The 26,273-nt window shown below is 46.8% G+C and overlaps 1 protein-coding gene across 1 annotated transcript in view; it reads left to right on the plus strand.

Moving 5' to 3' along the window:
• Nucleotides 1-2,466: 2,466 nt before the first annotated feature.
• Nucleotides 2,467-26,273, plus strand: part of Tmem233 (transmembrane protein 233) — a 60,744-nt gene continuing 36,937 nt past the window's right edge. The window contains exon 1 of the mRNA XM_032886504.1: nt 2,467-2,655. Within this exon, the coding sequence (XP_032742395.1) occupies nt 2,467-2,655 (189 nt within the window). The remainder of the gene's footprint in view (nt 2,656-26,273) is intronic.

The raw sequence follows: 26,273 nt of genomic DNA on the forward strand, positions 1-26,273 counted from the left end.
CTAGCTGGAGAGACCAACATAACAGACAAGGAAAGGAGGAAAGAAAGTATCCAATTGCGACAACTTAGATGAAGGAAGTAAACAAAGTTAATGAAGTGGAGAGTAACAAGAGAGAGTGTGTGTAGGATAAGATAGTCCCCTCTGAAGAGGGAGTCCATGAGGGTCTGAAGGAGACAGAGCCATGGAGCCCAGGGTGGGGTGGGGCACCAGGCGGGGAGAGACTGTAGGGTAGGAAAGGCACTGTGTTTGATGAGGAGGAAAAGTCGATGCAGCTGAAATACCGGGAAAAGAGGAATGGGCTAACCTGGGAGAGGCTGGGGAAATAAACAGAAACAGTTGAGGTTGAGCCTTGAGAAGCAGGTTCTGAGGCAGATCTCGAGGGAGGGAAATCTCCAGACTGAAGATCCAAGGCTAAGACCTAAAATCTAGAGGTGGTGTTGGGATTGGAGAGAGTGCCTCATTTATAGCAGAGAGTTTTCAGAAATACTAATTTCTCAGGCACCCAAAATATAGATTTCTAGATACAGAACTGCCTCAGACTGGAGATCTGTTTTTCGATGCTCTTTGGTTCACTCCATCAGGCTCTTCTTCTCTCTCTCTCTCTCTCTCTCTCTCACACACACACACACACACACACACACACACACACACACACACACACATGCAAGCATAAAACTAAATGCTGGACATGCACATAAAACAGCACACCATAAGTGAGCATTGTGACCCTCACACATAAAATAGCTATGCTAATAAAATGTCACCAAACAGTGACTGGACCTACTGTTGGTAAGACCTGACTAAACTGACAGATAAAGCAAGGCTGTCTGAGAAGAATATTCTAGGCAAAGGGAACAGCCATGATAAAAGCCACATGGAAGGCTGGGTGTGCTAGTACACATATAATCCCAGCACATGGGATGTTGAGGCAGAAGGATTGCTGCACATAGGGGGCCATTCTAGTGGTGTGTGTGTGTGTGTGTGTGTGTGTGTGTGTGTGTGTGTATGTCTTTATATACATATATATCTATAGATAGATAGATTGATTGATTGATTGATTGATTGATTGATAGAACATAGGAAGACTGAATTCAATCTTTTGGTTTACCCAAATTCAGTTAACCAAGCAAAATAGAGAAGAGAAGATGAAGAAGAAAGGACCATTTTATCTAAGTGTTCATCCAGCAAGCTTGCACTGGGTGCTGTCCCTCATACTAATACAAGGAGTCAAAAAATATGATTTCTCTGTCTCTGTCTCTCTGTCTCTCTGTCTCTCTCTGTGTCTCTTTGTCTCTCTCTCTCTCTCTCTCTCTCTAAATAAACAGGTAATCACACCCAAATAGGTATGACCCCATGCCACCATGCTATAAGCAAGAGCATCCTAGACAAAGACGTTCATATTCTGAGAAAGCTACAATGAATGATTAATACCTTTGAGGATGATGATGTAATTGCTTTGGAAACAAGGTGTGTTGGGGTTATTATTATTTTTATGGTCCTACCAAGCTCTGAATATCTGGATTTCAGAGGAAATATCTGTAGCAGTGAATCCTGGGTCTGAGAAGCAGCCTAATCACTTCTATTCTAAGAAAGCAGAATCCTGAAAATTGGTAACATTTATTGAGCACATATTGAGCCTGGTTCAATGTGTAATCAAATGACATCCTTGCTATTTCCGGGGGAGGCAGGGAGCATGACCCCGCCTTTTTCAAATGCAGAAATTGGGTTAGGTGATGGGGACTTTCTTTCCTACAACCAACCTCCATCTGGGCAGAGTGATTTTCTTAGGGATAGTTTTCATCCTAACATTCGCTGCTTTCTTTGCTCCAGGGCCAAAGTGAATCCTTCTCTCTTTTTATCCCATCTGTCTGTCCAGGATGTTTGTACCAGCCAAAACCACCTGGGACTCTTCCCCTGGGCCACGAACTAGAGAGATTTCAGTCTCCTGGGAGGTGAAAGAAGTGGAATATAAAATGTTTTATCAGCTGGATGGGGGAATCTCATTCCTTCTAATGATTTACATTCGGTGATATTTTAAAAGGTGAGATGGTCCTTTGCAGACTTAAAACTTAAAAGGTCCTGCTCCCTCCTTCCCTGAACTCTTACTTGCAAACTTCTCAGTGTGAGTGGGTTCATGCATCCACAGAAGGGTCTCTACCTGCGAGAGAACTCAGCGTGTCAGCCGCTCCTCGGCCTCCCAGGGTGACAGGCTCCCTCCCCCTCCCCCACTTGCTTTCTCCCTCCCTCCCTCTTATGGGGAGGCTCCTGGCTCTTGGCCTAAGTCCCTGAGCCCAGCCGCGTGCAGGCAGAGGACTGACCTACGCAGAAAGAGTGAAGTCTCATCTCCCTTGAGCCCGGAGCTGCAAGCTTTTCAGAGCCTCTCTGCTCGCCATGAACCGACAGCCAGAGCCCCAGACTGCGCGAACGGTGCGCTCCACGTCCCTCCCGGTGTCACCGACTTCGCCCATGTCTCAGTATGCTTCCCGCTCAGACTCTAAGGGAGCTCTGGACAGTAGCAGCCCAGAAGTCAATACAGAAGATGACAAGACCGAGGAGGACATGCCTGCGCCCAGTAACTATCTGTGGCTCTCCATTGTTTCATGTTTCTGCCCAGCGTACCCGATCAACATCGTGGCCTTAGTCTTCTCTATCATGGTGAGTTGGGTTGGGACCAAAGGCAGCTGCAAAGGGCGGTGCTGCCTCTCCATGCTTTTCCCAGGACCATCAGCGCTAACCAAGCCTTCCCCAGACCCAACTTTGCACTTCTCTGCTCCCGATGCTCCCAACTCCAAGCTCATTGGACGCTCCCTCGGCTTCTCCTACTCCCACTGCTTTCCTAGAACTTCAACACTCTCTCCCTGACAAGCCACAGTGCACCCCCATGCTCTGAGCCTGCAGGCTCTGTGTCCTGCTGTATCCCACGAGTGGCCACACTGGGTGCCCCTGCCCTCCAGTGCCCAAAGCTGCCTCTATGTTGGCAAGTTCTTTCTCTACAGTGCGCTGGGCACTTCCTCTCCGAGCCCCTCAGGAGATTCCCACAGCTCCTCCCTGAGCTTGCCCAACCCTCCACCCCCGACCCAGCATGTTTTCCCTAGGGTCAAAGTTCCTTCCTGTTTCTTGCTACACCCAGCAACCCCTACCTTGGCTCTCTTTGGCACCAGCCCTCCAGCTCTCTGCAGGTTACCACACAGGGCACCAACATAGGACTTTCTTGATTGTACCCTGTGCTCTTCTCAAAAGGGAAAGGCCTGCTTGCTCTCTCCCTCAGTTTGTCCTAATCTGTCCCCATTTTGCTGCACTCGGACCTTGTCCGACTTTCCCAGGAACCTCTCTACCATTCGTTCCTACCCCAGGGTCTCCGGCCAGTGCATTTGGCGATTCCTCTATGGAGCCATGTATGCCCTGGGGCTCAGCTCTGCCACCTTCTTCAATGCTCCCAGCAACCAGCTCCTCCCTTATTGACTGGAGCAGCTGGTCCTGCCATGGTGGCAGGGTGAAACTCACCCAGACACTGCCCTGGGACAACCCCAGCCGTTGCAGAAGTTGTGTGTTCCCTCCCCCAAGGCTCTCTTGCAGCTAACTAATACAACTTCCACCAAAGAGAGGTCTCCTTCAAATGGGCTAAGGTTCCAAAGCCTGCAGGTACGCCCACCCACTGGTAAAGCCTCTCCTGGGTACAGCAGAAATTCCCTTGGCACCCACTCACTGCCTTTCCCCAAACCTGGCTGTCTGCACCAGCATGCAAGTGTGCAGCCCACGGTTCAAATCCCAGTCTTACCACATGTGAGCCCTATGGCGTCCAGAAATCAGTGCGGATCTCTGTACCTTGGTTTTCTTTGTATAATGGGAATTGTTGTGGCTATATTTCTGAGAGATTGTAAGTATTAATTTGATAAATGTGGTGTGCCTAGAATGATGCAAGTATTGCAGTAGTAGAGGAGGAGTAGCAGTAGCAGCAGCAGCAGCAGCAGCAGCAGCAGCAGCAGCAGTAGTAGTAGTAGCAGTAGCAGTAGCAGCAGCCGCAAATAATTTTTTGTTCAAGTGTCACTCGTGAGACCTGTTTAAAAGTTTAAAACCAAAGCCCTTCCTGAACTGTAGGTACCCGTCGCTATAGTTTTCAGTGCAAAGCACTTCAAAGACTTTTACATTTTATTTGGGGGAGCACCAACAGCCCAGGAGTGGGAGTCAGAGGACTACTCTGTAGAGTGACTTCCCTGTCATCTTCCACCTTTCTGCTTGGGTCACCAGGCTTGCACAGCAGGTGCTTCCACTGGCTGGGCCACCTCATTTTTGCTTTTTAATATGTCCGTTATGTCGGTCCCCTCCTTAACACAGCCTGCAGGCTCTCTGAGGGCAGGGTTATTTGCCTGTTTACTAGTAGGCACTGCGGAAGCAGCCACAAGAGAGTCTGACACGTAGATAACCTTAGGAAATACTCCAAAATGAGCGCATGCATGAAGGAAGGGTTGATGGCTTCACCTGTCCAGTTTGCTCCTGTTTCAAAGTCCCGGAAGCGGAAGTTCTATCGCACCAGTTTCTGTAAGACCGACCAGCAAACTCCGGCACTTCCTTCCTCTCCGAGTATCGGATCCCGGGTCTGTTTTTATTTTCAGAGAGACTAGAGGAGTTGTGGGCTGCCAGACTCTCCCAGCAGCAGACTCTCAAGCTGGCGCTGATGCCCGCATTCCATTCCCGCTTATTCATGAAGCAGCTAATTTGCCCTTCCCCAGCGCCGCTTAGGAAAAAGCAGTACCGAAGGCTTTCCCCCTCACTGGTCCCAAATCAGCCACCACTCCAGCTTGTAGTGACATACATGGCTGGGGTGTCCTGGGGAACAGGGCTTCTCTACCTAATCCCTTCATCCCCCAAGCTTTTCTCAATGGCTTTACAGCATGACCCCGGCTGACTGTCAGACACAAAACGCTTTGGGAAACTTCTGAGTTTTTTTGTTTGTTTGTTTTAAAGCTTTGGTTGCTCTTCTGAAGAGCAGGGGAGGGATGTTGGGGTGCCCTGCTGTTGTTTGCTTCAGTTTGGGGTTTTAACCTCATTTTAGTCTTATTTGTTTGTGTGGGTGTGGGGGGTTCCTGTGTGTGGGTGCCCATGTGGGTGTATGGGTGCGTGTTGGGGGGGTACATGTGTGTGTGGGGTGTACAAGTGGAAGAGCTCCTGCCCCCGCTTGTATATAGAGGTCAGAAGACAACACTGCTGAGCTGCTTCCTCCCTCTGCCTTTTTGTGGGTTCTGGGGATTGAACTCGGGTCTTCCGGCTTATGCAGCAACAGCTTCACCCACTGAGCCAGCTCCATTTTGTTGTTCTGTTTGTTTGTTTTGGGGCTCGGAGTTTGTTGGTAGCTGTGCTGGTCATAGTGTTTTGAGGCAGAGTTTCACGTTCTAGCCCAGGCTAGTTTTGAACTTACAACCCTCCAGCCTTGACCTCGTGAGTTGCTGGGTTTACGGGTCAGAGGCATTGTACCTGGCGGGTGTACACTAACAAAATAAGTCAGGCCAATCATGTTGAGCCTGCGGTATCGCCCCACGCGTGCAGCAAGCATTACACAGATGGGTAGATGTGGCATCTGGAGACATCGTATTTCATGTATGGAAACAAGCAGAATACCAACACAATTGAAGGCAAAATTGTAAACAGCGTCTCCTAAACACTTGCTGTTGCTCCTCTGGAAAGTACAGGAAGCCGTGGAAGCCGCTTCTCTTTCCAGTGGGAGCTTGACACATTTTGCTACAATGATTCCAAACTTGACACATTTCAATACAATGATTCCGAGCTTGACACATTCCGATACAATGATTCCAAAGGGTGGAGAGGAAGAAATGCAGGGGACTGGTGAGAGTCCTGAGTATGTTAGTTGTTGAAAAGGGACAGGAATTTCATTTATTCCAAGGCCAAAGGCACATATCTAGCGACATCATGCCTTCCGGCTGGTATGACATCATGAGAGTACAGAGAGTAAAGAAGACCCCAGATGGACTGGCTTGAGTAGATCCGCTCTCATGAATCCTCATCTTTGATCTTATGACTGGATTCATCCACTCATGAGGGTAACGCCCCGGTCGCCCTCTAAAAGCACAGCCTCCTGATAGCTGGTAATGGGGACTGAATTTGAACATGGGAGTTGATGAGACACTGTATTCAAACCGTAACAGCAATTGTCCAGTCCTGTTCCGGATGCACAAGGTTTAGGGCTGTGTTCCAGTCTCACTCGTCTATAAATGTGTGACAATTCAGCTATAGGTCTGGGGATCTCGGCTAGGAGCTACACGGTCCCCATAAAAATATTCGGGACTGTTGGGGAGCATCTCTAAGGGCCATGGTGATTTGGAGATGTAGAGCATTGATAAAAAGAACCCAAATGCAAACCCAATGCTGTAAGGCTTTCTCCCCTGAACTGACTTATCCCAGATACCAAGTGTCCTACTCGTCTGCTTTCTGTTTCTGTGATAAAAACATTCTGACCCAAGACAACGTGGGAAGAAAAGGCTTATTTCAGCTTGTAATCCACGGTCCTCCCCCTCCTCGAAAAACAGAACCGTTCAAGTCTGTCACAGCTTCATCTCTGTTGCTGCGATAAAACACCCTGATCCAAAAGGATTTATTTGGCTTTGATTTCCAGGTCATCATCTATCATTGAGTGGGGTCAGGGCAGAAACTCAAGGTAGGAACCCAAAGGCAGGGCCCATGGAGGAGTGCTGTCTGATGGCTCTCCCTGGTTCATGCTATGGGAACTGTCCTACAGGGCCTAAGACCTGCCTAGGGATGATGACACCTACAAAGTGCTGGGCCCTCCCACACCGAATAACAACCAAGACACTTCCCCACAGACACACCCACAGGCCAAATGGATCTGGGTACTTCCCCAGTTGAGACTCCCTCAAGTGACTCTAGGCGGTGCCAAGTTGACCACAAGTGATAACAGAGATACATTCTAATAAATAATATGCCCTATAGCGGAAGTTGACATACACATATCTATATGCTGCAAATAACAACCAGTTCCCAAAATGGTTAATGAAAAAGGAAGTGACCAATGTCAAAACAATCAGTGCCTGTGTTATAAAGCTATGCCCGAGGAGCGTCCTACAGCATAGAACTGCGTGTTGGAGTAGGTAGTTGAGGCTGAAACTACACTGAAAACACACAGAAGAGCATCCAAGCTGTGGGGATGTGTGTTCTTCCTACACCCATGTGGAACCAGGGAGTCCTGGGTTAATGACACAACACCCCGCAGGTAAGACACAGACAATAACAGTGCTGCGGAAGGGCTGAGCATCCCACCCCGTCATGTGGCAGGAGCATGGAAATTCTCAGTCCAATGAAAAGGGGATTTGTAACCTGTATTCATCTTGGAGGGTTTTGTGCTGTGTGACTCTTCATAGGGTGACAAGAACAGGTGTCTGTTCTTCGCAGACAGGGCCCCAGTGACAGACAAAAGAGATAATTCCATCCAGGGCTAGCTTAGTGAGTCATTGAGTTTATTTGGGGTTACTTACAGGAGTAAGGGGAGGAGTTAGTTATTTATGGGAGTAAGGGAGGAGTTACTCACAGGAGTAGAGGGAGGACTTACAGGAGTAAGGGGAGGACTTACAGTAAGGGAAGGAGTTACTTACAAGAGTAAGGGAGGAGTTACTCACAGGAGTAAGGGAGGAGTTACTCACAGGAGTAAGGGAGGAGTTACTCACAGGAGTAAGGGAGGAGTTACTCACAGGAGTAAGGGGAGGACTTACAGGAGTAGGGGAGGACTTACTCATAGGAGTAAGAAGAGGAGTTACTCATAGGAGTAAGGGAGGAGTTACTCACAGGAGTAAGGAGAGGACTTACTCATAGGAGTAAAGGGAGGATTTACAGGAGTAAGAGGAGGACTTACTCATAGGAGTAAAGGGAGGATTTACAGGAGTAAGAGGAGGACTTATTTACAGGAGTAGGGGAGGACTCTCTCACAGGAGTAAAGAGGGGAGTTACTCACAGGAGTAAGGGGAGGAGTTACTTACAGGAGTAAGGGGAGGAGTTACAGAAGCAAAGGTAGGATTTACAGGAGTAAGGGGAGGATTTACAGGAGTAGGGAAGGACTCTCTCACAGGAGTAAAGGGAGGAGTTACTCACAGGACTAAGGGGAGGAGTTACAGGAATAAGAGGAGGACTTACAGGAGTAGGGACGACTCAAAGGTAGCTGCATCACTGAAAATCCCCGATTCTCCCTCCTCCCTCAAGGAGAGAATGTTTCAATTGGGAAAAAGAATCAGTACCCACCAGATATACCCCAAGAATTCCCCTCTAGAAGGAGGTACTGCTAACCTGCACTAACCCGGGCTAACACACACTAACCTGTGCTAACACGCACTAACCTGTGCTAACATGCACTAACCTGTGCTAACACGCACTAACCTGGGCTAACACACACTAACCCATGCTAACCCGCACTAACCTGGGCTAACCCACACTGCGTTTCCACATGAACTTGAACACAGCGCCTTCCTCAATGCAGGTGCAGCCGTGCACCAGGGCACACAGCTTGGCAAACAGAGCACAGGCTGGTTCTCAGGTTTCACTCTACAGCCTCCATTTTGTTTCCGCCCATCCCAGTGGAAAGGAGCCCCAAACTTCCTCAGCCTCTTCCTCCACCCTGGAGAAAGAATGCTTGCCAAGTCAACAAATATTTCTATGGTAGAACTTCCCCAGGCACCGGAAGGTTTCCTTTCTTTCAGCTCGAGAAGACCAGCAAGGTCTCTCTGTGTCTGTAGATCGGGAAGCCATGAGGTCCTCATTGGTGCTATAAGGAGAATTTGGCATCTGACTCAGAAGGCTGGAGGTGTGTCCGCACTAAGCCTCCAGCCTTCCTGACATCCTGAGGCATTAAGTTCTACAGCTGATCTAAATGGTCACTGCAGTCACGGACACAGAACAGTCTGTGGCTTCTGACGGGAGGGTTTGCAAGCGTCTTTCACCAGAACCCCTCTCTCAAACCTCCAGAGCCTCTCTGCAGACTCCTGTGAGGTTCTAGCGGTGCTGCTGGCTGTTTTTGGCTCCATCTAAGTATCTCAGCCTTTCTCGAGCTTAGGGTTTTTTAACCCTGTGAGATTTGAGGCTGTAATGGCACTTAGTCAAAGTGTACTTTGCAGATTAAAAGATAAACGTTTAAACATTTCCGTTTACTACCCAGAATGCAAGCAGAAGGCAGTACCATGCTGTTCGTGATGCTGGTGACAGTATTGACTATCGTGATGGTGCTGGTCAGGGTTGTGGTCAGGATGGTGGTGATGGTGGTGATGGTGATGTTGATGATGGTGGTGATGATGGTGATGATGGTAGTGGTGGTGGTGGTGGTGGTAGTGGTGGTGGTGGTGGTAGTGGTGTCTATAGACCAGAGCCGTAAGGTATTACCTTTCCCAATAGAAATTTCTGTTTTGCTTTGTGACCAGCAAACCTGATATTAATGACAGCAGTGATATGCCTCCTGAATAAATATTTCTTGCAGCCTAAAGGTAAATGTTAAAGCAAACATACACTCATGAGAGAGAAAGACTTCATCTCCATGCAAATGATGAACATTCTTGATTTTCTTCCTCTGATGTGAACCCACTTCAAATGCTGGTAGAGGAAGGCCGTCAGTGCCCAAGACAAAGTGAGAATGCAGGGAAATGAGAGATACAGGGATGCACTGACTGACTGTATGCATTGTGCGACCATGAGACCTTAATCCTACAGAGTGGCCAAGGAGAAAAAAGTCAAATTTCCCTGCAAAACCCTAAGAAAGAATCAGAAACTAGAAGTGTTGACACATATTTGCCTTTGAAGGCAATTTTTTAAATGGTAGGGCTGAAGAGAGGAGGCGTCTTTGAAAGTATGCTCAAGAAGTCGATAGGGAGCTAGAGAGAGGGCTCAGTGATTGCTTTTGCACGAGGGCAGTAGCTCAATTTTCAGAACCCATGTGGCCGTTCACGACTCCATACAAATCCAGTTCCAGATTATCTGACACCTCGTTTGGATTCCAAAGGTGCCAGGTACTCCCCTGGGGCATAGACGAACATGCAGGCAAAAGTTTCATACATGTGAAAATATAAGCAAATCTTTTAGAAAGGGGGAGGGAGCCAGAGGATATGGAGGAACCATTACCACTCCTATGATGCCAGGCAACTACGTCCTCAGTAACTGTCAGAAAAAGGATTTGCTTCCCAGTAGCATTAAGCAGAACATGTCTAGACACAGGTCAGAGCAGAGAGTAGAGTCAGGGAGCCACCTGAAAATGAGACTAATGGGAACTCGCTGTGTTCAACAGGAGGCTCTTACTCCCACTTCACTGATCAGGGGATCAATTAAACTGATCTAGAAACTTCCTTACAGACCTGCCAAGGGTTCTATCTCATCGGTCCATCCTGGATACTATCAGGATTGACAATCCATAGTTATCATCATAGGAGTCCCCCAGAGAAATGATGACCCCCCACATCCAGTCATGCCACCGACTGTCCAGCCATTGGTAAGCTTCACTGATCAAGGGATCTGGCAACCAGGGGGGAGACAGAGAAACTTCTCTCCAAGTTCAAAAACTAAAGTGTGGAATTGTGTTACGAACTGATCTTCGTTACTACAACCAATACCTTACGAGCATAATCTACGGAAAGAGGGGTTTATTGTGGCTCCCAGCTGGAAGACACATCGCTCATGGAGGAGAAGCTAGGATGGAAGGATCACACTGTGGCTACAGTCAGGAAGCAAAGAGCAGCCAAAGCCCAACCCTCAGCTTGCTCTTGTTTAAGTGCAGTGTAGGACCCCAGCCCATGAGGAAACGCTGCCTACTGTTAGGGTTAGTCTTCCACTCTCTGTAGCTGGTCTTTGCTACTTTGTGGGTCTTCTTCCCACCCTTTACCCCACCCCAGTTTCATCCCCTAACACTAGACACTAGGTAGGAGAGAAAGGAGAGAGAGAGAGAGAGAGAGAGAGAGAGAGAGAGAGAGAGACAGAGAGAGAGAGACAGAGAGAGAGAGGCAGAGAGACAGAGAAACAGAGAGACAGAGAGAGAAACAGAGAGAGAGAGAGAGAGACAGAGAGAGAGAGAGAGGCAGAGAGACAGAGACAGAGAGACAGAGACAGAGACAGAGAGAGCGAGACAGAGAGAGAGAACTGAATCTTCTTGTTTCTTCTTTAAGCACAAATACTACCAAACCACAACCAGCCCTCCCCCCCAGGATAACCCTGCCTATTGGGTGGTCTAGTCTTTATATACTCTCTAAAAAGTTCCCAGAATTCCAAATACCACACAATCATGGAATCTTGATAGAATCTGGCAAAACCCTGCCTCTGCTAGAGCACGAGGCAAATCATAGTCTGCAGGTGCTGTGAAGCAGCCCCACATCTCCATTGTGGTAAAACGAACACAATCTTACAATATTTCTGTGTTTTTTAAAGAAGCCAAAAATTCCAGAATTCTCACAATACCTCTCAATTAAACTGATCTAGAAACTTCCTTACAGATATTCCCAAAGGTTCTGTCTCTTTGATCAATCCTGGATGCTATGAGGGTTGACGATCAATAGTTACCATCATAGGAGTCCCCCAGAGAAATGATGGCCACCACATACAGTCATGGCACCGACTGCCCAGCCATTGATAAGCTTCATCCTCATGACACTCCACTATAGAGAGGACCTAAAGCAGTTGGATCCATACTGGCAGACAATAGACCAGGAGCCACTGGGAGTTTGAGAGGAGAAATGGAGGACTGTTTAACCATATGGAGATTCCATCCTGAAAATGGCTAAAATTCTGAAAATCTAGATAGACAGGGTGACAGACACCCTCAACAAAGTGGATGTGGCCAGTGCCCCTGAACTGTGCACTTAAAAAGGAGGTTAAATGGTTTTATAACTGTATGTATTTTGTCACGATGGTACAGAGAGAGAGAGAGAGAGAGAGAGAGAGAGAGAGAGAGAGAGAGAAAGGAAATAACCCCCTCCATAAAAAGTACAGAAAAATCAAGATGAGACATTAAAATATGAGAATAGTCCCCAGAAATCTAGCAGTCCAGGAAAAGTTCCAGAAAAAAAAAAAAAAGAAAATACAAGAGAATAAATGATCAAGTAAATACTGTAGGAAAGATTCCCAGAACTGAACATGTGAACTTCCAAGTTAAAAGCATCCCTCAGTATGATAGAATGAAAGAAACAAAACATTCACAGATGTGCCACTTGCTGTAATCTCAAATGCTCTACTCTCCTGCAAACCACCAAAGAGAAGAAATAAGCCACTTAAACATTCACAAAGACTTCAGCATTCCTGCCAATCATGCTGAAAGCATAATAATAAAACTAATAACAATAGCACAATAACGAACCGAATGACCTGAGAACCTGGAGGAGAACTATCCTCAACTTCATTCCAAGGCTATCAAAATAATTATTGGAGAAAGAGGATAAAGACATTTTTCAGACATTTAAGATATCAAAAATACTGCCTGCCGTACACCTTGTCTCAGGAAGTCATGATAAGAGGTCCCCGGCCTCCTCAAAGAGAATAAATGAAGAGGAAGAAAATAACATTGCTGTGCTGTGAGTCTGACTTGTCCCCTATACCGGCACAGTGTGAGCCTTTGTTCCCCAGCTGATGGTGAACGTTAGGAAGGACATGGTACTTTCTGAGGTCAAGGCAGTAGGTCATTGGGCATGGCCTTCATAGATTGTAGGGACCCCTGGCTCCTGTTTTCCTGGTCTGCCATGGTGTGAACAACCTCCACTACATACCCCGCCGCCATGAACAGAGCTTCACTTTCCTACCACGCTGGGCTGAACCTCTGAGACTAAGCCAAAATAAATCTCTCCTCCCTTGAAGCATTTCTAACAGGCACTGTGGTCAAAGCAATGAGGAAATAACTAGTATACATGGAATCCAGAAAAAAATCCAATGTAGAAAGGAAGCAAAGAGAGATACTACTGGAATCAAGACAACTGGCTGTATAAACCAATAGATGACACCATTGATAATGGATGCTTGGACCAAAGCCATTCGCAGGAAGCCACAGACCTGCCCTGAGCTTGACCACACCCTCTCAGGATGACAAGATTTGGGGTCAGAAAGAAAATAAGTATCCAAAGACAATGAGACAATGAGAACTCTGTGTTCTTCCCATTTGGCCCAGAATCTACCAAACCAGGCTCTGCTCATCCATGAAAACTGCATTTCAGATGAATAGCAGTTCAGTTGCCTGGTCCACATAGCGACTTTCAGGACAGCCAAGGATAAGTAGAGAGACCCTGTCTCAAACACACACACACACACACACACACACACACACACACACACACACACACGCTATGGACACCTGCCAGGCATGGCAGCACATGCCTTTAATCCTTTGCTGCCAGCACTAGGGAGGCAGAGGCAAGCAGATCTCTGTGAGTTCAAGGCCAGCCTGGTCTGCATAGTGAGTTCTAGTACACCTGGGGCTATATAATGAGACCCTGTCTCCAAAAAAAGATTAGAAAGGAAGGAAGGAAGGAAAAGAAAAGAAAAGAGAAACCTAAAAAAATAAAGATAAAAAAGACCACGATCATCGTGACTATATCTGTGTCTGAAGTCTGAGGCTCCGAGAAACACGTAGGTGGTTCTGGAGGATAAAGACCTTGTCTGAAGTCTGCCATCATTTGAGAGCTTTCCTCTAAACACACACTGACTACACACACCGACTTTATATAGCACTGTTCATTGTCCAAGCGGCTCCTGCCTCGTCGTTGTTTCCAAAGTTTGATCACTGTGTGGGAGAGGATCAGTAGACATTTGTACACAGGAACCTAGAATTGAGTTACTCTGGCAGTCCTTTTGGTCTGAGATCATCAGAGGTATGGAATACATACATTTCAAGATGGAGATCCATGTGTCTCTTCCGAAGAACACATGTTTTTAAGTCTTGTTTGGATTTACTGATGAAATGCTAAAAGAGGTGGGTTTGCCATAATTTACATAGACATTGATATACACACACTATGATGTAATATGTGTGTTTATATGTAATATATATGTATATGTGTGATTGGGTGGTTGTTGAAGTTAGGTTGTAGGATCATGAAAATGCATTCTGTTATATGGCCAATGTCTTTATACCTTTGGAATTACATGTAATAGAAGGAAAGGAAGGAGGATGGATGGACAAAGGTATTTAAAAAAAAGAAGACTGAGACTTCCTTCCAAGGGTATTAAACACTGTCCAGATGTTGAGCAAAATAAGACACTAAACAAGTCACAGGTAAGGTGGGGTCGGCCATTCATTTGTTAACAAGCAAGCCATTTCTGTCTTACCCCTCTGACCATGGCACTGGAGGATGCTTCCAAATACTCATGAAGAGAGGGCCAGGGCAGAGTCACATCATTCAACACCGCTTCTCAGACTCCAGGACCTGTTAGGCCATGCGTGGTGCTGCCCTTTCAATGCTCAGTTGGAAAATCACCTCTGCCTTCTCCCCCCTCTCTCTGTGCCCTACAAGGGGAGCTCACCTTCCCATTTCCTTCTCTCTTTATATCACATATCCTATATGAACCGAGAGGAAAGTCTCTAAAGTTCCTTTTTACGAAACTGTTCTTTGAAAAGTCTGAGGTCACTGTTCTTCTAAGCGCTGTTCTTTGGGTGGTCTGCCATCTTGCTATTGGCATGGTCCTCGTTAATGATGCTGTTTTACAACTTACAGTGTTTTGTTTTGGGAATCATTTTCCTAGCCATGTCATTTCACTTTGTGTGCATGAAATGCTTAAACAGACTGGGAAAAGTGACACTAGGGGGCAAAACCCAAGCAACTGTCCTTGAGCTTGCTACTCAGTCATTTGATACATTGTAACAGGGTAGATGTCCCCCACCTCCACCTCCACTCCCACCCCCACTTGTGTGATCTTGACTGGTCACTTGAAACATTGTAACTGGATAGATGGTCTCTGCTTTTCACTCCATCACTTGAAACATTGTAACGACTCAGTCACTTAAAACATTGTAATGGGTCTCTGCTCTCTACTCAGTCACTCGAAACATTGTAGCAGGGTAGATGTTCCCCACCTCCACCCCCTAGTCCCCCCTTGCATGTGCTCTTTACTCAGTCACTTGAAACATTGTGACTCTCTACTCAGTCACTTGAAACATTGTAATGGGGTAGATGGTCTCTGCTCCCCACTCAATCACTTGAAACATTGTAACAGGGTAAATGGTCTCTGCTCCCCACTCAGTCACTTGAAACATTGTAACGGGGTAGATGGTCTCTGCTCCCCCACTCAACCACTTGAAACATTGTAACGGGGTACATAGTCAAGTATGCACAGCCCTTTGCCAGGAACCTGGCCCTGAAAGCGGTCTCTTTTAATAGACTTGCTTTGTCAATATGGGGGCATTATCTATTACTTTCCATCAAACCTGGCCCAATTCCTCCCTGACATTTGGCTTTAATGATAGGCAAAAGGACAATTCTCATCTGTCCTTGAAGGTATTTATGGACCGAAAAAGACCAAGAGCCTAAGAACAAGACAGATGAGCATGAATGGGCTCGTGTAATAAGAGGAAGCACACCTTGCCCTCTGGAAGCCCAGTCTCGAGAGTTCCCAGGAATACTTCCCAAGAAAGAAACCCAGGAGCAAGCAAAATCTAAAAGAGAAACTCCCAAATGATCTGAAAATCCAGGCGTCGTTACTGAGAATATCCACTAAGTGCCCGCACGCATCAAGCTGTTTTGATGGAAGTTAGCTGTCTGGGAGTTTGGAGTCTAAAATGCTGATCTACACAGAGTTCTTGCATCAGGTCCAAAGGACTCAGGCCATGAGCAGATGTTAATGTAACTTTACAGGTATGCTAAGAGGAGAGGGGGAGGGGGAGAGGAAGAAAGACAGCAGGAAACAGGAAGACAGACAGCTGCCAAGAGAAAACTCCACTCCTCCCCAACCATATGTGTAGAAAATAAAGAGGAGGGGATGCCAGTGTCTTTGGGAAAGAGGAGAGTCAGTGTAAACAAACAAAAGAGAGCACACTACCATATTAAGACTTCAGTGTTGCAACTCACGATCAAAGGGCTGGAGAGATGGCTCAGAGGGTACCACCCTTAGGGTCAAGCCAGACAGTCTGAGTTCCATCCTTTGGTACCACTTCAGTAGAAGGAAAGAACCAATATCCAAGTGACATTTGCACACAGGTGTGGCAGGTGTGAACCCCATCCACTACACACACTTAATTAACTAAGCATAGGTTTTATTTTTAAAGGTCAAAATATTCGTATATTAAAAATAGCCAATAGGGGGGTTGGGGATTTAGCTCAGTGGGTTCGGTCCCCAGCTCCGAAAAAAAGAAAAAAAAATAGCCAATAGGAAATATTAACTAACCCTTGACTGGGGTGATGGTACCCTGGATACAGCACTTGCTGAGTAAGCATATAGACACAGAGTTTATATTCTCAGAAGCCATGCAGAAGTTAGGCAAGCATGGTGGCCACCTCCACTCCCAGTCTTTAAGAGATTCTCTCAAGCTAACTACACTAGCCCAGCAGGGAGCTCTGGGTTCAATGGAGAAATCCTGCCTCCATAAAGACATAAAAAACAGTCCAGGGAAGACATCTGATGTCACCTTCAAGTCTCCACATATATGTATACAAGTGAGCATGCGTACCTGCATGCACACACGCACCCATACATGTGAACACACTGACAGACGTGTCCAAACACCACATGTACACACACACACACACACACACACACACACACACACACACACATGCTTTTATACTCAAAGAAGATTTAGGACATGTGACAGATCTATATGGAGAAAACGCTGCTAAGGGATTAAAATTGAACATTTTTATAATTCTGTAACTTGATAATGAAAAGCTACGGCGTGCCTAGACATTCAGCCAGCATTATCAGTGGGTCATAGCTCAGGCCAATAAGCTTGGAAGCACAGGGCTTAGCATAGTAACTGCTTAATGAATATTTTTTGTCTCCTTCTTAGAAGTATGGAATGGTTTTAATAATAGTTTCATTAATTCTTTGATAGTTTAATATAATGTATATAATCCTATTCAATCTCCACCCCATCTCCTCCCAGACCTACCCTACCCATCCTAGTGATTATCATGGCCATCGTCTCCTCCTCCTCCCCCTCATTCCTCTTCCTTCTCCTCTTTTTCCTCCTTCTCCCCCTTTTCTTCCTCTTCCTCCTCTTCCTCTCCCTCCTCTTCCTCCTCCTCCTCTTCTTCTACCTCCCCTTTCTCTTCCTCCTTCTCTTCCTCTCCTTCTTCCTCCTCCTTCTCCTCTCCCCTTTCTCTTCCTCCTCTTCCTCCTACCTCTCTTCTTCTTCTTCCTTCTCTTCCTCCTCCTCTCCCTCCTCTCCCCTTTCTCTCCTCCTTTTCCTACCTCTCTTCCTCCTCCTCTTCTTACTCTTCCTCCTACTTCTCTTCCTCCTCTCCCCTTTCTCTTCCTCCTCTTTCTCCTACTCTTCCACAACCTCCCTTTCTCTTCCTCCTTCTCTTCCTCTTCCTTTCCTTCCTCTTCCTCTTCCTCTTCTTCCTTCTCTTCCTCCTCCTCTCCCTCCTCTCCCCTTTCTCTTCCTCCTCTTTCTCCTCCTCTTCTTCCTCCTTTTCCTCTTCCTTCTCATCCTCCTCTTCTTTCTCCTCCTCCTCTTTTTCTTCTAAACCCCATTAAGTCCAATTTGTGTTGCCCAACTGTCTTGAGAACAGGACCTGTTCGGGAGTGTGGTCACCCCACCACAGGTCACATTAAAGAAAACCAACTCCACTTCTCCCTGTAACTTTCAAGTGCCAACGGCTCCTCAGCTAGAGGTGGGATTTCATGCCCTCCACCGTCCATGCTAGGATTGTGTCTGGCTTGAGTTTGCACAGGCTTTGCGCCTGCTGTCGTAATCGCTATGGGTTCTTATGTGCAGCTGCCCTTTTTGCGTAGAAAACCATTTCCTCGAAGCTATCCATCACCTCCGGCTCTTAGATCCTTCTGCCCGCTCTTGGGGAAGAACCTGAAGTGCTGAGGACGGGTGTTCTATGTACATCAATTTAAGGCTAAGCACTCCCCAGCCTGTTACTCTCTGGACACTCGCCAGTCCTGGGCCTCTGTGTCAGTTGCCATTCACTGTGAACAGAAGCTTCTCTGCAGAGGGTCTCTGAGTGTAGCAACACATCCTCAAGAGTCCATTTAGTAGAACAATCATGTTCAGTTTTCCCCTAGGGTCTGTGGCCTCTCTAGTCACAGGCTCTTGACCCCATTAATGGGGCCAGACATGCGTTCCATTTTAGATCCGACAGGCCTTAGACTGAATTGCAAAGTGGATGTGGATCTCGATGCCAGTAGAGAAATTCAGCTCAAGTGTAAAACACCTAATGTGTGGCACGGGGCATAACACAACAGGAATTTACATGGTAAGCTTAGTGTGAAGGATTGAGTAGGAAAGCAGTCAGAATATAAGACTGTATGAACAGTGAGACCCCCACGTAGTTTATCAGTAAACAGTGTCCACATGCCTTCTCTGTGCCCTCGTATGCCCTAACATGGAGAGGGTAAAAGATTCCCCAAGGCCTACTGGCTCAGTGCCGAGGAAACAAGATCCTTCCAGAGAGTGACCAGCAGTGTAAGGAAAAGGAACAAGAAGGCTCAGTAGAGGCAGGTGGTGGAGAGGGAATTTTACTTTAGAAAGGGCGGTTGGACAAATGCTAGCTGGTAAGATGAGACCCAGGGGGGTAGACATGAGCTACACATTTGGAAGGTAAACATTTCATGTCACCTACAGCATCACAGAAAGAGTTTGTCCTCTTCAGGAAGGAACCCTAGCACAGAAAGGGCCATGGGGAGCTGGGTCTTCAGCCACCTGGAGGAGTGTCCCTAAAAGAGGTTTGAACAGACCTTCCTTTTGTCTGTCCTCAGGTATAACCTGCTCAGATACCCAGCACCAGTTCACAATCTGCTCTTTCCCCACCCCTCTTTGCAAACTGGACCAGTTACCCTGAGCTAGTTTGCTCCCTGTGGAAGCAGGTACTATTTTTGTCTGCGTGCTGGTTATCCTGTGTGTTAATGAGCTGTGATTTAGATGGGGCTTTGGTTAAACCAACAATAGCTGCATTCAGACAGCTCTTGTCTTCCACTGCCAACCCAGCTCCCTGTAAAGCCCCTGTCTTCTTGGATGGTGTTCTCGTTTGCTTTAACTTTGATGCAGCCTAGAGTCACCTGAGAAGGGAGTCCCCACTGAGGGATTATCTGGATCAAATTGGCCTATGAGCATGTCTGTGAGGGATTGTCTGGATTGTTAATCAATGAAGGAGGGCCCAGTGTGGGTGGCACCATTCCCTAGGAAGGCAGTCCTAGGCTGTATAGAGGAAGCCAGCAAGCAGTATTCCTCAATGGTTTCTGCTTCAGCTTCCTGACTTGACTTCACTTGATAATAGACCACAAGCAGTAAGCCTTAAATGGAGACAAATCCTTCCTCTGCCTAGGTTGCTTTTCGTCATGGTGTTTGACACAGCAACAGAATGAAACTAGAAAGGGGGTGTTTCTCAGGGGCTCCCACAAAAGTCTTAATCTGCTGATCCGCTGATGCTGGTCTGGCTGCAGCTTCCAGTGGGCACCTGAGGTAGGCATTGTGCCCACAGGCTGTTTCTGAGCCCTGCCACCGTCTCCTAACAGGCACTAATCAATCCCTGGGGACTTTCAAGAAGCCGATCTTCTGACACCGAACATCTTTCCTTCTGCTGTCTAGTAACACGCAGTGACGTGGGTTTAGCTGAAAGACCATCACCACTGATTCCGGTGAACTTTCGTGTTCTACAAAGAAACCTTTCCTCAAACAAGTGTGTGTGACTCAGACCTGATCCAGCACTGGGGAGGCTGAGGCAGGAGGATCCTGAGTTTGAGACCAACCTGGACTATAGAGTGAGTCTTTGTGTAGGAGAGACAAAGACAGAGACAGAGAGACAGAGAAAGAGAGAGGAAAATAAAATAAAATATGAATATGGAAAACATATTAGATATTTAAGAAATTCCATTTTCTTAGCCAGACATGGTGGTGCATGCCTGTAATCATATACACCACTTAGATGTCTAAGGTAAGAGGCTTGCTACACTTTCAAGGCTAGCCTTGGCTACATAGAAAGACCCTGTTTCAAATTAAAACACACACACACACACACACACACACACACACACACACACACACCAAAACAAAAAACCACTTCTGGATCTGCTACACTCATGAACATAGCAGCCATAGGTGCTTATATAAGATGTGCACACAATCAAGCCAGTCAGAATTCTGGCTTGCATAGGAGTGGGAGTGGGTAGTCACAAGGTCCTACCCATGGCTGAGAGCTGTTGGCATTGAGGGCATAAGAACCCATTTTCTTCAATGGTGTGGGCTCTCCTAGGTTGCCTAAGCTTCTGCAAATGGCTCAACACCCTGTGTATATAGGCACAGTAACTGGACCCAGTGGGTCATAAGGGAGAACATTGAGGACCCGAGGTTGGAGGAGGCATTGTAGAAGAATTGTGTGCATAGATATGTGATGAGATTCTCAAAGGATAGAAACATAAAATAAGGTGAAGGGAAGGAGAAGATCCCAGGTCTGTTATCACTCACTCCCTAACCCCACCAGGCTAAACCAACATGGGCTCTGTCCAGATACGTTGTATCTGTTCTGGACAATCCCTAAAGATGGAACCTTACAGTCTAGATCGTTCTCATCCCGCTTGTTACTTTGCGTGTTGTTTCTCAAGTTCCACTTACATTGTCCAGCATGTGAACTCCTTTCTTTTAAAAGCTAAACAACGTCCTAGACCAGAGATTTTTCCCTCTGCCATTCGTTGATGGACAGTTGGATTTAATCCACTCGGGGCCTATTATGGTTTGGATCTAAGATGTCCTCTGGCAGCGTGTGTTTGAGCACCTGCTTCCTACCTGGTGGCACCACTCGGAGATTTTGAGAGACCTTTGAGATGGGAGGTTTGACCTGCAGAGATGGGATACCAGCTCTTTTGGTTATAGTCCAGGTCTACTTCGGGTGAGCTCTGTTTCCTGATCAACTAAAATGTGACAGGCTGAGCTGCAGCCAAAAGCAGAACCCCAGCCACCATGCCTTCCCCAGCACGATGGACCTTACCCTCCACACCATGAGCCAAAATAAATTCTGCCTCAGGTGTGTGTCACAGGGACACATGAGGAGCCCACACAGTGCCCTAGCAGGTAATGCTGTTACAGACTTCAAGCGTAAGTCCTGTGTGAGCATATATTTCAGTCTCCCTGGGGGCATATCTACAAGCATCACTGTTGAGCTGGGTGGTGGTCTGACCTGAGGGTCTCACAGACTGCTGGCATAGCAGCTCCGTCACTTCATGTTCCCACCCGTCCTTAGTGAGGCTACAGCTTCTCTCAACTGTCTTTCCCACTGCCAGTCAGTGGGCTCTCCCCGGGCTTTCGCTAATGAACACAATCTTGGGCACTTCCTTATTCTCTTATTTTTATTAGCCATTTGTCTTCTTAGAAGAAATGTCTATTCAGATCTTCGGTCCACTTTTCACCTGGGTTATTTCTGTTATTTAGTAACTAGAGCTCTTTATATATGCTGGTTTTAAGCACACATTGTTACCAAATGTATCGGTACCATCTCCCCCACTCCCCCACCTCCATCTTGTAAGTGATCTGGTATTTCTTCTCTCTCTGCTTTGTGCTCCTTGGAGGTCTGATTAAACACCGAGAAGTTTTAGGGAAAGTGTTCCTCTTATTGTTTTGTTTATATACTTCCCCCCTCCTTCCTTTGCTCCCTCCTTCCCTCAGTTACTTCCCCCCTCTTTCCCTCCCTCAGTTCCCAACAGGAACACTCTGCTGAGGATAGACTCTAAGGCGTTGAGGCTTTGAACACAATGCTAGACTCTGGATCCTAGCTTTAGCCCCTTAGCTTAGCTTGCCTGGGCCTGGATATCCTCACCCACACGGGTGTGTTGATGCCAACCTTTCTGTGTGTTTCCAGTATCAAATGAGACAGACCCTGGCTCCTTACTTCTCCTCATCACAGCTTCACAACCGACCCATGCTGCAGGTGCTTCCCCCATCGGATGAGGGAGGAAACTCACCGTGATTACAGGATCTTCCTCTCCTCTGAGCTTAGCCGAGACCATCTTAGAGGTCCACATAAATTATGTCTAACGTCATCGTCAAATGGGACTTTGTCTAATTCCCATACACAAACACCAACTCTGCTGTTGGGTGGGGAGAGTCTGCATTCCAGAGAAAGTTAATGATAACTCAGGCTTAAGAAGGAAAGATGAAGCAACCAGTGAATCCCTCCCTGGTGCCGGGCTCTCTTCACAGCCCTGCCTCACTTCCTTCTGAGCAATTCTTATGCTGGAAATCTCTGCCTTTAGTGTGGCAACCTGAAATTTGTTCTTGGTGTTTTACCCAGGCTTGTCCTGAAGTCTTGGAATTAAGAAATCCCAGAAAGGCTGGGACTGCAGGCACATGTCACTGTACCCTGCTACCATTTTCAATGTATCTTGGTTCAACTCTTCAGAGGCAGGGACATCGTCCACCTTATTCATCCTGATCACCTATTACACTGATTAGTAAATGACTGTGGCTCGATAAGTTTTGAATGAATGACTAAAGAACATGACTTATAATGTCTTTGTGGTCTAGGGAATGACCAGTAGGCAAGCAGTCTATCTTCCTAGTGGCTGGAAGTAGAAAATAATTTGCTATTGGTAGAATGCCACTGGCAGAGGAGACATCCAGAACTTTCAGGGAATGGCTTCATGGAATATACTAAAAAATCTGTGAAGTGGATGCCCACTTGAAGAATTCACACAGAAGTTAGACAGCTTACTCAGAATTCTAAGGGTAAAGCTCTGGGGTGTGGCTCAGATGTAGAGCATTTGCCTTTCATGGTCCAAAAACCCAGTCTGACCCCAGAGCCAGCAACAACAACAACAAAAATAATGATATCCCAGGTGTGATGGCATACTTCTATAATTCCAGCACTGGGGCGCTGGAGGCAAAAGGAGGAGGAGCTCATGGTAATCCTGGGCTACAAAGCAAGGCCAAGGCCAATCTGAGATGCAGATGGAAACCCTGTATCAAAAACAAAAATAAAAACCAAGAGAGGGGACTAGAGAGACAGTCAAGAATGCTTGGCAGCTCTTATAGAGGACCCAAATTCAGTTCCCAGCACCCACATCAGGTGGTGTACAACAGCCATAACTCCAGCTCCTGGGAATCTGACCCCCTCAGGCCTCTGAAGGCACCTGCACATGTGTGGTGCACATAAACTTATGCAGGTACACATATGATTAATAAATACATACATACAGATACATATATAGGTACAGAGATACATACATATATATACATAGATATAGATAGATACATAGATACAAAGACACATAGAAGATACATAGATATATAGATGGATAGATACATAAATACATACATAGATATATAGATACATAGATAGATATATAGATACATATATAAACACATAGATACATAGACACATAGAAGATACATAGATAGATAGAGGATAGAAAAATACATAGATACATACATAATACATGCATACGTAGATACATAAATAGATGATAAAGAGATAGATAGATAGATGATAGAAACTTACATACATAGATACATAGATGATAGATAGATAGATAGACAGACAGACAGACAGACAGACAGATGATAGACAGACAGATCCTTTAAAATTACTCCAAGGACTTGGGATACTGTTCAGCAGCAGAGTACTTTCACACACTGCACAAGAACAACTCCTGACCCCATCCCACCCCCAAAAGAAGACAATATTTGGGCAGCAGATGGAGCTCAGGAAGGCTAGTTTGGCCCCCTTTCTGTTCAGTCTCCATAGCACAGTACCTTTCATTGTTAGAACCACAGTCTGGGCCTCCAAGCCAGTGGCATGTTAGAGCCATAGTCTCTCTCTATGCACAGTCTGTAGCCTTTGGTCTCAGAGAGGAGCCTCCAAATCATTTTCAGCAGTAAAACATTCACTACACATGTATGAAGTCCTAAGTTCAGTTCCCACCCAATAAATACATAAATAGATAATGAGCAAACAAAGCCATAGCACAGACAAATAACCCTCATCGTTGAGAAACCCAGCATGCAAATGAAGCCCTGTCCGTAGGACCCTCAAGCACGGTTAAAGCAGAGAGATTGCCTGATCATCCAGTGCCCACCCCTTCCTCCTTTCCCTCCCTCCATCTTCCTCCTCCATCCTTGATTCTAAGACCAGAGCCCATTCTTCGGGTCTCATTCAGCCTGGCTATTTTCCTCAGACAGCCCCATCTTAACGTAGGTCCTCTGGCCCTTGGCAGTAGGATCTGACTGACTGGATTCTTGTGTAGAAGAATAAAAGCATCAGATAATAAACAAACTGAGGTAACTCAACTCTTCAGGACCACAGCGACAGAGTCTCGTCTGTGGACTCCAACAAGGATTCCTCCCGCCCACCTACAACCATCAGCTGCCCAGACAGGAAGAACTCAGGGTAAACAGGGTCATCAGGTCATTTCCCAACAGAGCACATCAGTGGACTGGAAAGTGGAAACTGGCCATCTGAATCTTTTTTTTTTTTCTTTTGACTAGAAATAAACATGAGAGGGAAGGCTACGTCATACCTTCCACTTGACAAGTACAGCAAGGTGTATTGGCACCCATAGTGCTCACAGCCAACTGGCAAGAACAAGGTGCTCAGAAGTCAAAGGCAACAGGGTAAATGACAGGCAGGAAAGGCAGGAACCCAGGGTTGAGTTAGCCTAGAGCCAGGAGTCCTCCTTAAGGTGGGGTAGCCTGAGGCAATGAACCTGTGAACAAAGACTAGAAGAATCAGACTGAGGGTCCCCAGCAGAGGAATTAGCTCTAAAGCAGAATGCAGGAGAGGAGGCTGTAGTTGGACAGGAGAAAGGCTCCACAAGAGGCGAGGGAGGAGACAGGAATGGTGGGCAAAGCCTTTAATCTCAGCACTCGGGAGGCAGAGGCATACATAAGACCAGTTCTGGCGGATCCAATGCCCTCTTATGACCTCCCTGGGCACCAGGCACACATGTAGTACACATACATACATGCAAACAAAACACTTATACCCATAGAAAGAAATGGGTTTTTAAGAAGCTAGGTCACACCTATCCGGGAGGAGCCCTGGAGAGCTGGGGAGTCTCCATGATTGGTCAAAGAATTGAAAGAATATGGTTGCTGAACATTCAGCCATAAGTGGGGCATCTGCACCACCCTTCCCAGGATCAGGATGCAGAGAGAGAGAAAGGGCAGCAACAATATAAGAACCAGGGGAAGTGGGTGAGGAGAAGCTTGCAGGGCTGACCTCCAGACATAGCAGATCTCTGTGCTCTTGAACTCATGGCCGCTGAGATTCACAGTCCTGGGACTGCCTGAACAGAGCTGAGCCATCAATACAGTGTCTCAGAAGTGGGAGAGATTCTGGGGCCCCATGCCTCCCTGCGGATTAACTCGAAGTTAATGGTAGATAGCGTCTTCAGTGGTATAGCCACTGGCAAGGTGCTTATGTCCCCGTAAGCAAACCCTCATCCGTGTTCCAGTGAACAATCTGAGGAAACTCAGTAGGTCACATACACATATGCACACACACACACACACACACACACATGCTTGAATGTGCATGCACACGTGCACACATACATGCACATATGTGCACATGAGTACACACACACAGACATACAAATGCACACGACAGGAAAGCAGAAGCAAAGAGAGGCTATTTAGAAAGAGGCAGGTAAATGTAAGGGAGACAAGTATAATGGGAAATGAATATGATGGGAAGGCATCATGACTATGTATAAAAACATCAGAGTTAAGCCCATAATTATATATAATTAATACATATTTAAAATGTGTACTCCAAGCTAGGACTGGCGGCATAGGCTGTTAATCTCAGCTACTTTGAGAGCTGACCCAGGAAGATGGCAAGTTCAAGGACAGGTCGGGCTATAAAGGAAGTTCAAAGGCAGACCGGACAACCTAGTGAGACCGTGTCCCCTACTAGCCCTCCCACATCCCCCTCCCTCCTCTTCCCCTTCACCCCTCCCTCCTCCCCCTTTCCCGCCCCCTCCTCCCCCCTCCTTCCTCTCCTCCCCCTCCTCCTCTCACTCCCACCCCTCCCTCCCTCCTCCCACTCCTCCCACCCCTCACCCTCCTCCCTCCCCCACTACTCCCACCCCTCACCCCTCCTTTCCCCCACTACTCCCACCCTCACCCTCCTTTCCCCCACTAC

Source organism: Rattus rattus, chromosome 16 (assembly GCF_011064425.1).
Source record: "Rattus rattus isolate New Zealand chromosome 16, Rrattus_CSIRO_v1, whole genome shotgun sequence".
NCBI lineage: Eukaryota > Metazoa > Chordata > Mammalia > Rodentia > Muridae > Rattus > Rattus rattus.